Source organism: Prenolepis imparis, unplaced genomic scaffold, assembly GCF_030444845.1.
Source record: "Prenolepis imparis isolate NDT839.2.m4 unplaced genomic scaffold, iyPreImpa1.0 SCAF_4, whole genome shotgun sequence".
Lineage (NCBI taxonomy): Eukaryota > Metazoa > Arthropoda > Insecta > Hymenoptera > Formicidae > Prenolepis > Prenolepis imparis.
In genome coordinates this window covers 17160609-17175499 of record NW_028141162.1, presented here as the reverse complement: position 1 = coordinate 17175499, position 14891 = coordinate 17160609, and the positions used below count along the sequence as shown (strand labels likewise).

General features: G+C 29.8%; 4 protein-coding genes across 6 annotated transcripts in view; 2 read left to right on the top strand and 2 right to left on the bottom strand.

Annotated features, from left to right (window-relative positions):
* Positions 1–171: 171 nt before the first annotated feature.
* On the bottom strand, positions 172–2441 carry LOC145934795 (chromobox protein homolog 5). Of its 2 annotated transcripts, none has more exons than XM_083035546.1 (4): positions 2128–2232; positions 1573–1681; positions 1251–1488; positions 172–1059 (listed from the first exon to the last, which is right to left on the bottom strand). In XM_083035546.1, exons 2-4 carry the CDS (start codon positions 1663–1665, stop codon positions 833–835), a joined length of 558 nt encoding a protein of 185 aa, XP_082891672.1. In that variant the 5' UTR covers positions 1666–1681; positions 2128–2232; the 3' UTR covers positions 172–832. The 2 variants fall into 2 exon arrangements, with proteins under 2 accessions (XP_082891672.1, XP_082891671.1); XM_083035545.1 differs by lacking the exon at positions 2128–2232 and adding an exon at positions 2303–2441 and having other exon boundaries at positions 174–1059.
* A 661-nt stretch (positions 2442–3102) lies between these two features.
* Positions 3103–5835, top strand: Idh3g (Isocitrate dehydrogenase (NAD(+)) 3 non-catalytic subunit gamma). Of its 2 annotated transcripts, none has more exons than XM_083035784.1 (3): positions 3103–3260; positions 3361–3582; positions 4355–5834. In XM_083035784.1, the coding sequence occupies exons 2-3, from the start codon at positions 3367–3369 to the stop codon at positions 5291–5293; spliced, it is 1155 nt and encodes a 384-aa protein (XP_082891910.1). In that variant the 5' UTR covers positions 3103–3260; positions 3361–3366; the 3' UTR covers positions 5294–5834. The 2 variants fall into 2 exon arrangements, with proteins under 2 accessions (XP_082891910.1, XP_082891911.1); XM_083035785.1 differs by having other exon boundaries at positions 3120–3260; positions 3351–3582; positions 4355–5835.
* A 3-nt stretch (positions 5836–5838) lies between these two features.
* Positions 5839–10130, bottom strand: LOC145934905 (putative ATP-dependent RNA helicase DDX10). Its single transcript, XM_083035783.1, has 12 exons — positions 9916–10130; positions 9366–9557; positions 9021–9293; positions 8557–8678; positions 8245–8446; positions 8005–8167; positions 7678–7861; positions 7422–7598; positions 7093–7331; positions 6791–6981; positions 6167–6585; positions 5839–6079 (listed from the first exon to the last, which is right to left on the bottom strand). The coding sequence occupies exons 1-12, from the start codon at positions 10003–10005 to the stop codon at positions 5962–5964; spliced, it is 2370 nt and encodes a 789-aa protein (XP_082891909.1). The 5' UTR covers positions 10006–10130; the 3' UTR covers positions 5839–5961.
* Positions 10131–12077: 1947 nt separating this feature from the next.
* Positions 12078–14891, top strand: part of LOC145935136 (uncharacterized) — a 40646-nt gene continuing 37832 nt past the window's right edge. The window contains exons 1-2 of the mRNA XM_083036244.1: positions 12078–12668; positions 14165–14368. Of these exons, the coding sequence (XP_082892370.1) occupies positions 12527–12668; positions 14165–14368 (346 nt within the window). The 5' untranslated portion in view covers positions 12078–12526. The remainder of the gene's footprint in view (positions 12669–14164; positions 14369–14891) is intronic.

Sequence of the window (14891 nt, the reverse complement as noted above, 5' to 3'; positions counted from 1 at the left end):
TTTTCAATTTCACGTTTTTCATCCAATAGAACAATGTAATCTAGAAAAAACTGAAGAAAATTTAGAAGAAAAATGAAAAGAAAACTGCAGTACAATTAATACTTTGTCATTATTTATTAATATACACAAATCTATTTTTGAATTATTCAAATGAACTTTTGAATAATTATTATATAGTTTATTTCAAAATATTTGTGTGTAACAAACTTCTCTTTGTGTTTCAGAGTATATATTCGTAAAATTTTTTCTTTTTAAAGGAAGTTTTTAAATGGTAAAGTCTTTGAAAAATAAATCAAAATTGTTTTGTTCTTATGCATATCAAATATCAACACAAATGTTAAATACTGTTATATCTACACGAATTACCCATTTACCTTCCAGATTTTTAAATACAATTCTCAATTATTTAAGATATACGTGCTATACAAATTCCAAATTTGAGATACAATGTAATTAAGATGCAATGCGTGTAAAATACGGTGTAGATAATTATGTAAATATTCCATTGCATTACTTGTTACTTTCAAATTTTTAGCAACATTATGTATATACAATAAAACATTCAAAGAAACCAAAAGGGAAAATAGGTCTTTCACATAGATAAAAAATAGTTATCTGATACATGTATAACACGACTGTGACAGCTCGCTTGTGATTCTCCGAAGTTTGTAAAAAAATGTTAAATCTATCTTATAGTTGCAGTATGTGCAATGACAATAGATAACTTTGCAAGTTGTTCATTTTCTTTTTTATCACGCGCAGTTAAAAAACGTCGCTAAATGCGATATATCCTAAAGCGAGCGGTATATGTGTATTTTCTGTAAACTGGACGCTACTCTGGATCAGGTTTGGTAGAGTTTTCTTCGTCATGGGTAGGGCTGTGCCATGTAAGTCGTTCCTCGTAAAACTTAATCACAATTTGTGGACACTTCTCGTTGGCGATGCGTGCGGGAACTAAATCGGCATCATCCGTCCCTTTCCATTTCATCAAGAACATCAGCTCGCCGCTGGAATCCGTCGCGCCTATGATACGTTCGGGTTCCAAATTTCTGTCAAATCCTATAAGACAAAGTAACGATTATCCCATCAAAGGCAAAACATTTGCAATAACATGAAATTTAACATAATGTAATGAAATGAAATGGAAATTGAGTTCATTTTCATTAATTAGTATTCTTCAAAATGAGGAAAAAAAAAAAAAGATGAAAACTATATATTTAGAAAAAATTGTCGATGCTTCCCTCCTTTACCTTCCGGCTTCTTTTCTTCTACTACTGACTTCTTCTTAGCCTGAGTAGGCGTCGGTGTGCTGGAGCTTTTTCGTTTCTTCTGTTCTTTCTCCTCATGACGTTTCCCTGATGCCGCTGCCTCCTTCTTTTTGCGTTGGTCCTCAAATTGAGCAATTAGATCCGGACAATCTAAATTCTCTTCCGGCTCCCAAGTGTTTTCATCGTTTGAATATCCTTTCCATTTCAGGAAATATTCCACCTGCAATTCGAAGAAACATCTATTAGAATAATAAATCTTAGCAATCCAATGATTACAAAGTATAGACGACAGGATCTTACATACCTTTCCCTTCACGACTCTTCTATCTAAAACTTTTTCAACACTGAATTCCTCTTCCGTTTCATCGGATGGAGGCAAATCCTTTATTTTGCTCATTATGATTTGTTATACACTGTAAATAAGTTTCGCAGTTAATATTCTTGTCCTTAGTCTAGAAAATCATTATATATACAAAGGTAATAAATAAAAGACAAAAAGACAAAACTGCTCCATTCACACAAATGTGATTAAATAGAAAATTATCTTTTCCCTTATCGCTCTCTCTATGAAACAAAAGACTTGTCATCGACTCAGCTTGCAATATAACATATACATATATGTATGCAAATAATAGGGTCTCTTCCAAATAATTATAATAATACGTCGAACGCAGGGTATAATTTTTGGGAAAAAAATCTATTGTGTATGTTCCAAAATTGCAAAAAAAATAAAAAAAATAAGAAATCTCAAACTTTGCGTCAATGAATGCAATCATACAAGCTCGAGTTTCTCTCGTAATCAGATTAACTCACAGGCGAGAAATCCGAATTAAATTTTCCCAAAATCAGGAGGACTTACTGTTAGAACGTGACCGCAAAATTAACCGCGGACTTTCGGCGAGTGGGTTTCAAAATGGCGGAGTTGGCGGCGGCGACGCGTTTTACCGGTACTCGTGACTTTGCCGCTATCGCTATTGGTGCGACTTATTTCGCGTTTGTGGAAAATATACGTGACAAGGATAGCCGATACTCACCTAGGGCGTTATCACACCGCGTCCAAGAAAGACTTCTTCTACGAGTACTTAAATCGCTGTTGATTATTCCGTCGAATTACTCCGATGCGAGGCCACCTTTTCAACTGTTTGCAGTCACTCACGCGCGTTGCCGCGAAAAATGTTAGGTTAGGTTAGGTAACCGGCCGGCAAGAAAATCCCCAGACACGAACAGCGATTGAGTTCCGCGGGGAATTCTGGGAAATTATCTGGGGTTTATTTGGACGCAACCAATCAAAAATCATAAAAATATAAAATAAAAAAGTAATAATAATAATAATAATAATAAAATAATAATAATAATAATAAAATAATAATAATAAAATAATAATAATAATAATAAAATAATAATAATAATAATAAAATAATAATAATAAAATAATAATAATAAAATAATAATAATAATAATAAAATAATAATAATAAAATAATAATAATAATAATAAAATAATAATAATAATAATAAAATAATAATAATAATAATAAAATAATAATAATAATAATAAAATAATAAAATAATAATAAAATAATAATAATAATAATAAAATAATAATAATAATAATAAAATAATAATAATAATAAAATAATAATAATAATAAAATAATAATAATAATAATAAAATAATAATAATAATATTTTATATTATATAAAAATATAATATAATATCGATATAATCATATCGTTCGGTGGCCTAGGGACTGTAACGTGATTGACCAATCAGAGACTTTTCTATCCCTCGAGTACGACAGATGGGTGTAGAAGGTGCAGAAAGTGCGAGCGACACGAACAGATCAGGACGATCGGCCAATCAGAGATTTTTGTGCAGATATGCTTTCGAACATCTGATGCTGTGACACTGTTGCTCGGCAAAGTTAGGCAAGGTCTTTGAGGTGTCTCGTATCTGAGGGTATTGTTAAAATAGCTTTCACCAAAGGAACACAGTATGTATTGAGTAATCATTTTTTTACTAACTGCGTGAATGAATTTGAACATGTAAATTAGATTAGACATGTGAATTATTTACAATATAGCATATAATAGGTCGAGATGGCTGCCCGTTCGGTTCTGAGATATTTGAAACCGAAGTCCGTGATGCTCCAGAGCCACCGATGCGCTTCTCTGTCCGGCTTCGATATTCAGCACAAAACTCCCACCACTAAGAAGGTGATGGTTATACCGAAGGCTCAGTACGGTGGTAGACATACGGTTACTATGCTTCCTGGAGCTGGCATCGGACCAGAGTTAATGTCTTACGTTAAGGAGGTGTGTAAACATCATTCAGAACTTGTAGCTTAATGAGCAGACTTAGGATAGTCTTATTATAGACTATCTTAGAGATAGAAGGTATATTGGTTTGTCATCCAGAGCTAATATCGAAGATATTCAAGAAACTTATGGTTTATCGATTTGTTTAAGAGGAATATAATCCTCTCTTATGATCGTATTTAATAAAATTTGTTGACGATTTGTTTGATTCTTAATGGTATAGAATATATCAATTTAATCTTAAAAATTATTTCAGTTATCGAAAGCAAATATATGATATAAAAATTTATTAATACATAAATATATGAAGAATATTCTGAGCCAATCGAGAGAATGAGAATGTAACAGTATCACAGATTTTGTCTCTTTGTATATTTGTAAAATAGTAAAATATTTTTCTCACAAAAAATTATGACATTTTGATTTAATAAATAAGTTATCTTTCGATAATTAATGCTAATTTTTTTGTAAATTATTTAAGATGGAAAAGAATGTGATAATTTATGAATTTATGGACATATTACAACACCTAACACAAAAACATGATTTTATATATAAACAAAATGATAGAATCTATTAAAATATAATAAATTTTATATATATATAATTTATTAATTATTAATATATAATTTATTATATAATTTATATAATTTAATAGATATTGTAATTTAAAGATATTATATAATTTTATATCTAATTTTAATATTTATTATCTAAAATATTATCTAATTTTATTATATCTAAATCTAATTTTATATTTGCTCTCCAGGTTTTTAAATACGCTGGAGTACCAGTGGACTTCGAGGACATTGAGATCGACCCGAACGCGGACGACAATGTCGACCTAGATTTCGCGATTACGTCGATACGCAGAAACGGAGTGGCATTGAAGGGTAACATAGAAACTCACAGCACGGAAACCAGCGTGTTATCGCGAAACGTCGCTCTGCGAAACGAGCTGGATCTCTACGTCAACGTTCTCCACTGCGTATCCTACCCGGGCGTGAATTCCCACCAGAAGAACATCGACATAGTGATCGTCCGGCAGAACACCGAGGGCGAGTACTCCATGTTAGAGCACGAGAGCGTCTACGGTGTCATCGAGAGCATGAAGATCATCACGAGCTCCAACTCGGAGCGCGTCGCTCGTTACGCTTTCGAATACGCCAAGAGAAACGGCCGGAAGAAGGTGACGACCGTCCATAAAGCCAACATCATGAAGCTGTCGGACGGCCTCTTCCTGGAGACCTCGCGACTGGTCGCCAAGGATTATCCGGACATCATCCACAACGACATGATCATCGACAACTGTTGCATGCAGCTGGTGTCGAATCCCCATCAGTTCGACGTCGTGCTGACCACCAATTTGTACGGAGCCATCGTCTCCAACGTGGTTTGCGGTCTTCTAGGCGGTGCTGGTCTGCTAGCAGGCAAGAATTACGGCGATCATTACACGATCTTCGAACCGGGTACTCGTAACACAGGCACCAGCATCGCAGGGAAGAATATCGCGAATCCCATCGCGATGCTGAACGCTGCGGTGGACATGCTACGTCACCTGGGTAACAAGCATCACGCTAGCATCATACAGAACGCGATCAACAAGACTATCAATCAGGGTGTGCACACCCGGGATCTAGGCGGCACCGCGACCAGCAGGGAAGTCGTCGACAATATACTGAAGCACATCAAGATCGCGACTGCTTAAGAATGAACGATTTTTACCCTAGAAATCTCTCGTAGCGACTCTCTGTCCACGGAAAAAAGCGACGAGTTCGAAATATTATACCAAGAGTATTGAATAATTTCTTTCTTTCTTCTTTTAGTGAAATAATATGCTAAGGTAGTTAATTACGATCGAAACTGCAAAATATCTCGCACAAAATCGTTACGAATATACTTTGAAGTTCTTTCAACTTCCTTGCTATGAATCACAATGTGCTCTGTAATATAGTAATTATGTAATAATAATGCATGTAATAATTGGAATTTTGTATAAAAATACATAATGTATATTGTAAGAATATAAATTATAGTAGCAGTTCCTATGGACAAATTTACCAAATATTAAAAGTATTGTGACTATTGTTGCTGTGAGAATAATTTTTAAACTTGTTATATATCTTGTCATTAAAATACTTACTTATACTTATTGTTAAGTGAAAGAGATATGGTTATAAGTTATTAAACTGATTAGATATTCACATATATCGCTTTAGTGCAATTTTACCTAGATGAATAAAAATTCTAACACAATGTAAAATTACACTTTATTACTTTAAGCTTACATTGTGTGAAATGTGTATATATATGTATATATATGCCGTGTTCATACAAATAAAATGTAAATTTACATTTCTAAAGAAATAGTTGGAATTAATGTTGTAATAGTTGCAAAGCTAATTCCTCATCGGCCTGTAAATGAGCAACGTTTGATGTTTTCTGTTTTTTCCTATTATGCTCCTCTTGTGTCACCAATTTTCTTTTGGACGGCCTGTGAAACAATCATGAAGATTAAAAGCCCTTGAATTTATTCAATTTATTTAATTTATTCGATATTTAAATAATGGGCTCATTTTACCTGTGAACTACACTTTCTTCCTCAGACTCATTTTCTTCAAACTCGGTAGGGGATGATGCTTCTTCATCTGTATTTCGTTGCTTGCCATATATTTTATCTGGGTCAGGTAACCATGAGATATCAGGACCTTCACCTTCGCTAGATTCATCTTCGCTAACATCATCATTGCCTACATCTGCTTTATTAAGCAAAGAAGCACCTTCCTCTTCCTTATCATTTTCTTCCATCTTTTTGGCTTTCAATTTTCTCTTCTCTTCTCTATGCTTTTCTTTAATCTTTTCTCTGAATCTTTGTTTATCGAACTGATCCTCCTCGCGCAATATTTGTTTAGCTAATTCAATATTAATACCAGACTCTACTTCATTTTCATACTGCCGAGCTAATTCTGACATTTTCGTTTTCGTAGAATCGACTAATTCCTGAAAAGACATTTTCATTAATCTCTATTTTGATTTAAAATAGCCTTTTTCAATTTGATAAAAGCTTTGCTTTTAGCTTTTATTAATTTCAACATGTGCGTAAGTCAATTATAAATCTGATAATTTTATAAAATTAAATTAAATTATTTAAAAAATTATATATAAATATAAAATTGTTATATGAAATGCTTAACATAATTCTTACTTGTCCCTCATCATCAAACGTGGTCTTTTTGTTAGGTACAATGTTCTTTCTGAGAATCTTTTTGGCCAGCGCAACCTTTGTAATGGGTTTCTTTTTATTCTTTTTGTCATCTTCTTCTACTACCGGTATATCAACATCGATATCTACATCTTTCCTTTTTATAGTTAATATGTCATCATCATCGCTATCATCTACAAAAAAAAATTACACACAAAGTTAATATAGTTAATTAAATGTATTTTCTGTAATAAAAATAAAATTGTCAATTTTTATATATAATGAAATATTCTTTAATTTTTTACCAAATTGAAGAGGAGCGAGATCTTCCTTTTTAATCGGTTTCTTTTCAATATTTGTAGTATTAGGGATACAACTTGTGTCAGAACTGTCTCCGCTATCTTCCTGTTCACTGTTATCTGCCGAATCAATGGGAATTTTATTTGTCTCTTCGTGTTCAGTCTTCATGTTATTGTCAGCTGACATTTTTTTCTGCATTCTTTGTAGGAATCGGATTCTCGGAGGAATGGCTAAACCTAATGATCTGTAAAAAAAAAAAAAATCAATCGTGAAAAAATGTTCAACATATATCTACATATACCTATTAATTTATGTTTGATTTTTTAATACTTACTTGGCATACGCATCTGTGTCTAAAGTATGCACATTGAAGACTTCTTTATCTTTCATTAAGAAAACTGATTTGATATATGCGATAAAAGCTCTCTGAGCTGTTTCCTTTAATGCTACGTCTCGCGCTAATAAAGCTTCAAGCTTACGATGTGGCGACTGCAGTTTGTTTGGATTGATTCTAAATATAAAAATAATTTAGTGTAAGTATGTTAGATGCAAACCTTATATATAATACATATATGTATAATAAATCTTACTTTATCATATTTATTGGTATTTTACGTTGTTTAAGCTTTTCAATCATCATCTCTTCGGATGGCAACAAAACTAGGAGAGACTCGCCACCACTTTTAAATCTGGCAGTTCTGCCTGCTCTATGTATGTAGGCATTTTCGTCTTCCGGACAATCCATTTGGAGCACCCAATTTACAGCAGGAAAGTCTACAAAATTGCGATATTATGTTATTCAATTTAATAATAATATAAAATTATTAAAAAATTTTCATTCTATGTATATGTTTTAGCAAAGAGTTCCATGATACATAGAAATTTGAGTATTGTAAGTAGTTTTAAAATTTAATTACCTAATCCACGAGATGCAATATCAGTGGCGAATAAGACAGCGTGTTGCTTTTTGCAAAATGACTCATAAATACTCATTCTTTTCAACTGATGAAGCGTACCGTAAAGAGCTAATAAACTGACGCCAGGACGTAGTCGACAAAATGCTTCGTACATGTATTTCACCTATAGAATTGATTTTAAATAAATTATTTCAATCAGCAACTAAATATTTTTTTAAATAAAAATAAAAAATTAATTACTTGTTTGCAGCTGGAAAAAAACACGATAATCTTCTGCTTCAGATGATTTCGTATAAAGGACCACAACATCGCCGTTTTATCCTCTAAGGAACATACGATGTAATTTTGCTGCAAACCTTCCGGTGTGGTATGCGTAGAGTATTCATGCACAGACACATATAATGGATCCTTGAGGCTTAATCTTGCTAGGTCTTTTACAGATCTAATAGAAATGTAAAATATGTATCGATATAATACATTCTAAGATAAAATTCTAATTTCATGTAATTATCTTTAATATGTTTATACATATATATTTACACATATACATACTTTGTCTGAGTTGCCGAAAAGAGCAAAGTTTGTCGTTTAGGTGGCAAGTTTTCAATAATAGAATTCATGGTCCTTTCAAAACCCATGTCTAAACAACGATCCGCTTCATCTAACACTAATATCTGCAATTTATCATATCTTTATTAATCTTTTCTTATAGTTAAGAACATCATTTTCGGATATACATGTTTTTTCTTCTTCTAAGATTAACATTATTAAAATTTTAAAAATTGACATTGAATAGTTTAGAAGAGTAAAAGTTCCTCTTAGTTTATATAGCTCAGTGACAACTAAAAATGTTATTGTACTCAAATGTGTAGATTCTATGATTTATTTTGAATTTTTAAAGATAGAAGTTTTAGAAAAAATTTTTAAAATTGTATAAATGTATTTGTAATTTTTTAATTTTAAGTTTAAAGTGCACATCCCATGCTTGATTAAGAAAGACATTAATAATTAATTACCTGCATATTTACACAATTAAATAACGGATTCTCATCCATATGTTGGAGCAAACGTCCTGGTGTACATATAATTACGTTGCACTGATCCATACGTTTCCTTTCAAATTTCAAATCCTTTCCTCCTATAATGAGACCAGCTGAAATATCATGATACTGGCCTACTTTTCGCACTGTCTCATATATTTGATACGCCAGTTCCCTTGTCGGTGTTATAATTAACGCACCCAGACCATCCAATCTCGACCACTGTTTGCAGTATAAAACTTCTAAAACCTACAATAAAATAACTTATCGATTATATATCACATTAAAAATATACACTTGAGAGATTGATATCGTTCATACTGGAATAAGAAAGGCCAGTGTCTTGCCGCTGCCAGTTTTTGCAGCTCCCAAAATATCATTGCCTTGCAAAGCCAGGCCAATGCTTTGTCTCTGGATATCTGTCATGTCCACAAAGTTATTTTCCGCTAAACCCTTCAGAGTGGTCCTTGATAAAGGAAGGTCACTGAATTTTGTTGTTTTAGTAACATCTATCTACAATTAAATTGCAATTAGTTTTACATACTTTTTTTATATCGTTACGTCTCGTTGCATTTTACAGTGCATTTTTATTTAATATAAAGAGCCAAACATTCATTGTTTGTTTTTTTAAATAATACATTATATGCAGGTTATAACATATTATTTAAAACATTATTATTTTAATTTTTATATCGTATTTTTATTTTAAAAATTAATTAGCCAATTGACGCTTTAAACAGCTGATATTTGTCAAAAAATATTAATAAAGTAACAAAATTTTAAAATAGTTATATGTTATAAAAATTGAAATAGAAATATGTTTCGAATAATATGTTATAATTTTTTAAGTTATGTAAGGTTATGTACTTACAGTGTTATACTTGGAGCATAACTCCTCGATTATTTTCTTCTCCGGTATACGTTTCTTCTTCGCATAAGCCTTCACCTTCTTATTCGTCATTATTATTTATTTTATTTTTACACTTCTTCAACTTTCAAATCGTATCGAACAGTATCAATTATTATATTTCTAATTCACTTTTCAGGTTGAATACGATTTTACGAGCTAAACACGCCGTTCAACGCTGTGAATATAACGCACAACTAATCGAGACAATCAATCGATACTTCGAGACTTTCGAGAATCGATTTAACATACCTCTTTTAAATATGAAGACTAGAACACAAGTGCGCGCAATTCCTCGATTTTATATGAAAAAGAATGGTATTTTTATATAAAGTTTCTTTAAACTTGATTAATATTTTTTGACAGAAATCAGCTGATTAAAGCGTTAACTTTTTAATTAAGTTTTAAAGTAATAATATGTTATAAAAATTAAAAATGTTATAAATAATATGTTTAATATTTTTAACTCGAATAATATATTTCATTGTTTGCAGGTAATTTTTATATATTATACAATGTACTATGGAAATATACAAGCAATACAGTTTTGGCTATTCTTCGAATATCAAAAATCGATACTTTCTAGCAGCTAGCCTTATATGGCGCAGAATTTTATTATGTATATTAAATAACAGAATTTGCACGCTAGTATCTGTTTGGTATAAATAAAATAATCTGCAAATAAAAGTAATCTGCATCCAATATATATACTATTAACAAAAAACAAGCGATGAATTTTTGGCTTTTTTTAGAATAATTAAAAACGAAACTTTTTAGCCGCGAATCCTACACATAGCAGACTTATTTGCAGGCTCGTATTTATTTAATATAAAGAGCCAAAAATTCATTGTTTGTTTTTTTAAATAATACATTATATGCAGGTTATAACATATTTAAAACATTATTATTTTAATTTTTATATCATATTTTTATTTTAAAAATTAATTAGCCAATTGACGCTTTAAACAGCTGATATTTGTCAAAAAATATTAATAAAGTTTTAAAGTAACAAAATTTTAAAATAGTTATATGTTATAAAAATTGAAATAGAAATATGTTTCAAATAATATGTTATAATTTTTTATCTGCGATTTTTTAACAAAAATCAGCTGATATCTTAAAATAATTCTTCTTTAAATTTCTGGAACGAATAAAATAAAATAAATAAAAACGATTTGAAGACGCATGATGTATATAATATTACATTAATATAGACACTTAGTTATATTTCCACACTTTTATTTAAAAAAAATATAATAAAAAAATAGAAGTAATTATTTTTTTAGATTTTTCAGGCCAATATTAATTTTACAAAAATAAAATGTAGTTCAAATTAAAATCAATTCGACTAAATTAATAATCAATGAAAAATTTTAATAAAATTGACAATAATCTAAAAAAAACATTTAAATAAAAAATAATGATTTCTCTTTTTTTAGAATGAATAAAATAAAATAAAATAATAACGATTTAAAAATGTTCGAATTTATTTGTTTTTATTTTTTAACACATTCTGATGTTGTTTGGCTATATTCCAAAATTGACTGCCAGTACTGAAAATTTATAGTTCACGTTACATATATATATATATATTATAGATTTTCAGTACTGACAGTCAATTTCGGAATACAGTCTTTATATTCTTTTTATAAATAATTAGATAATTTACACTTTCTTTTTTTCAATAAAAGTGTGAAAATATAATTAAGTGTCTAATATAATATTACACCATGCTTCTTCAAAGGAAATAATGTAGGATCTAATGTCTATGTTACATATGTCTATATAAAAAGAAAGATAAAAATTATAAAAAAAATTATTTTAATTTCTTATAAAAACTAAAATAGAAACTGAAAAAAGAGAGAAACATAGATAGAAAAAAAAAAGGAAATAGAGAAACCCAAATATTTTTAGATTAATCTTTTATCTTAAAAATTAATTTCGCAAATTTCTATCGATGTCCTTCCATTTATTTATTTTGTTTTATTTTGCAAGCCAGTGCTACTTTCAATAATATATAGCACTGCTTTGAGAAAGAAGTGGGTAACCCCATAAATGCATTCTGCGGATGATGTGCAGTACATATATATATACGAATCAGTGTCAATAGAAGAGAGAGACATGAAACTGTTATTAAAAAGCCTATGTGTGGAATGCATGCGCGTCATCTAATCTAAGCGACAGTTGCATGTTCGCACATAGTGTGCTTAGATCGCAGAAGCAGAAAATTAAACTGAAAGAAGAACACTGTAATAACTTGGCAAAAAAAAAAAAGAAGAAGAAAATTCACACACACTCTCTCAAATATTAGCTGTGTTATATTATCTAAAAAATAATGGGAAATGTTGAGCGGAAAGAAAACGAATAAAAGTAACAAGAAGAAAGAAAGAAAGCGAGAATAAGGGGTGGGAAGAGATTAATGATCGATAGATCTCGTATCGTCATTACGGGAATTTCGTAATCGCGGACTTGGGGCGTCGAATCTTTAGTGAATCTTTGATTTACGAGCAGCTGAAGGCTATAACGTGCGTTTCAAAAATTTTGAAAAAATATGTTTTGAAGAGGAGAAGATACTATGCAATCAAAAAACCACGCAAGAAGGCAATGGAGAGTGCTGCGATCTTCGTGGATCGTGTTCTTCGTGTATTTCCTGCTTCCGATGCCGCTCATATCTGGTTTTCATCCAAATACGACGGATATCCTGGTGCAAGATATAGGTAAGTAAAATTGTTATATTCGACAAATAAGTCAATGTATATAAAATTCCTTTTTCATAATTTTAGCCACAGCTTCTTGTGAAGAAGGATCAATTTGAAATCGATTCTTCTTCAATAGAAATGTCAAAGTACTGGCATTATTTTCAATAATTAGTGATTAAAGAACTTTATTATATTAAGAAATTTACTATATTTAATTTTAAATATGTTTAAAAGAATTATATAATTTTTTTATTATCTTATATCATAAATTTTATTTTAATTAGAATGATATATATATTTCTCTCAACCTTGATATTATTTAAGATTCTTTCTGATTTTAAGATATTTGAAGAGAATATAAAGACATATACAAAGAAAAAAAAATATAAATATATATAGATTCATAATAAAAATTTTATTTCTAAAATACAATAATGTTAAGTTAGTTATGAATCATATTGCAGATATAAATTGAAAATAAGATAAACAATTCCAGAAATATTTCCAAAATAAAAAATGCTGTATAAGAAATAAATATTAGTAAAAATATAAATAATATAATCTTTAGAGAATTTATAGTAAAACAAGAATAAAAATTAGAATAAATTTCTGTATGTATTTAGATTAAATAAAAAAATTATTTAATATATTAGACAATAATCTCAGTTAAATAAACTCTAAAAATAAAGACTATTGTTTTATGTGCATAATAATACATATTTTTATGTAAATCGTCTATTATTGCTAATTTATTACTTTCTATATACAATTCTAAAATTATAAGTGACGAATTGTTTTAATATTATTTATATTTATATATAAACTATTTTAATTTATTATTATATACTCCTGAAATTGAAAGAGAAAAGTCTGTGTTATAATATTAACAATTGCACATTCCACATTTCAATTAGATATGTTCTAAGTAAAATGTGATAATAATTAATAATTATTGTCTGGCAATTGTTATGAAGGGGAAAAGGAATTGGGAAAGAGTTCTACTTTCCTCTGGATAATATGAGCTTATTGTTGGTAGATGGCTTTTAACTTATCTCTATTGCGTTAATTGAGATGCGGCATGCAAAGTTGCATGTTGCACTCGAGTTGGAGTCTTCTTAAATTGGTGCAGACGGTCGTTCCAATGACTTGAGTTATGACTGGGCCATGGGTTACTGGGTTTTTAGTTGTTCGTTGTGTCTTATTGTGTTTATTAGTATTATTTTTGTCTGCCGTTTTACCCGATTGCTGCATCGAGAAGAAAAAGAAAATACGATTTAAGTTCATAGATATCGAATAGACATTGTTTCCCTGAAAAAAATCTTTTTTTAAGGATATAATAAAAATTAAATTTATTATAATAATGTATTTCATCAAAAATGAGAAAAGCCAGATTTTTCTCTCTCCTTTTTTCTTCTTGTTTTTCCCTTTTTAAAATAACAATTGTTAATTATTTTAACATTCACGGAAATAGCATATGGCGATTGGAAGAAATTTTAATTTTAATTTTATTTCAGCAAGAAATGTAGTGGATCTAATTAAAGCCACAGGGATGCAAGAGCAACTTTTTGGAGTAACGACGACGCAAAATCGTTGCGGAGATGATACGGTTGCGTACGAGATTACGGAAACTGCGATCTTGATGATTCATACTAATACACTATTTCCGTCCGGCATACCTCAGGATTTCTCTATTTTGGTCGTCGCAAAGCCAAAAGCTAGTGAGTCTAAGCTTGTAGAAAATTATAATTATCTGCAGCAGTAATTATAATTAGATGCACTTACTTCGATATTTCTGCTTCAATCAAGACGTTTTTAATTATATCAATATATTGTCAACTATAACTTAATCAAAAGTTGATGTAAAGAATTTTCATTTATAAAAGTTAGAATTTTTTTATTTATAGATGCAGAATTTTTATTTATAGAAGAGATAATAAAAAAATTTAGGAATTGAAAATCAATATTTTTATTATTATTATCAATATTTCAAAAATTAGAAAAAATACAGATTCAATATTCCATTATATAATAGATTATTGTTTCGTTTATCTGTTTTTGCAAATCTAATTAAACTATGCTTGGAGAAATATTTCTTGAATTTCGAAATTATATTTAAGCAACTGTATGGAATCTTGTTGTTATGTGCGTGTTTAAATAAAAAAATATATATTACATCTATTTACAAATAGAATAAATTATTACATTAGTACTAATAAAAATTATTATTTTAATAATTATATA

Coding starts and splice junctions, on each gene's coding strand:
- Idh3g (XM_083035785.1), top strand. CDS start 3,367: ATGGCTGCCCGTTCGGTTCTGAGATATTTGAAACCGAAGTCCGTGATG. Junction 3,583..4,354: donor TAATGTCTTACGTTAAGGAG/GTGTGTAAACAT, acceptor TTTGCTCTCCAG/GTTTTTAAATACGCTGGAGT.
- LOC145934795 (XM_083035545.1), bottom strand. CDS start 1,665: ATGAGCAAAATAAAGGATTTGCCTCCATCCGATGAAACGGAAGAGGAA. Junction 1,489..1,572: donor GAAGAGTCGTGAAGGGAAAG/GTATGTAAGATC, acceptor TTCGAATTGCAG/GTGGAATATTTCCTGAAATG. Junction 1,060..1,250: donor AGAAGAAAAGAAGCCGGAAG/GTAAAGGAGGGA, acceptor TTTGTCTTATAG/GATTTGACAGAAATTTGGAA.
- LOC145934905 (XM_083035783.1), bottom strand. CDS start 10,005: ATGACGAATAAGAAGGTGAAGGCTTATGCGAAGAAGAAACGTATACCG. Junction 8,168..8,244: donor TTTTTTCCAGCTGCAAACAA/GTAATTAATTTT, acceptor TCAATTCTATAG/GTGAAATACATGTACGAAGC. Junction 7,862..8,004: donor TATTGCATCTCGTGGATTAG/GTAATTAAATTT, acceptor GCAATTTTGTAG/ACTTTCCTGCTGTAAATTGG.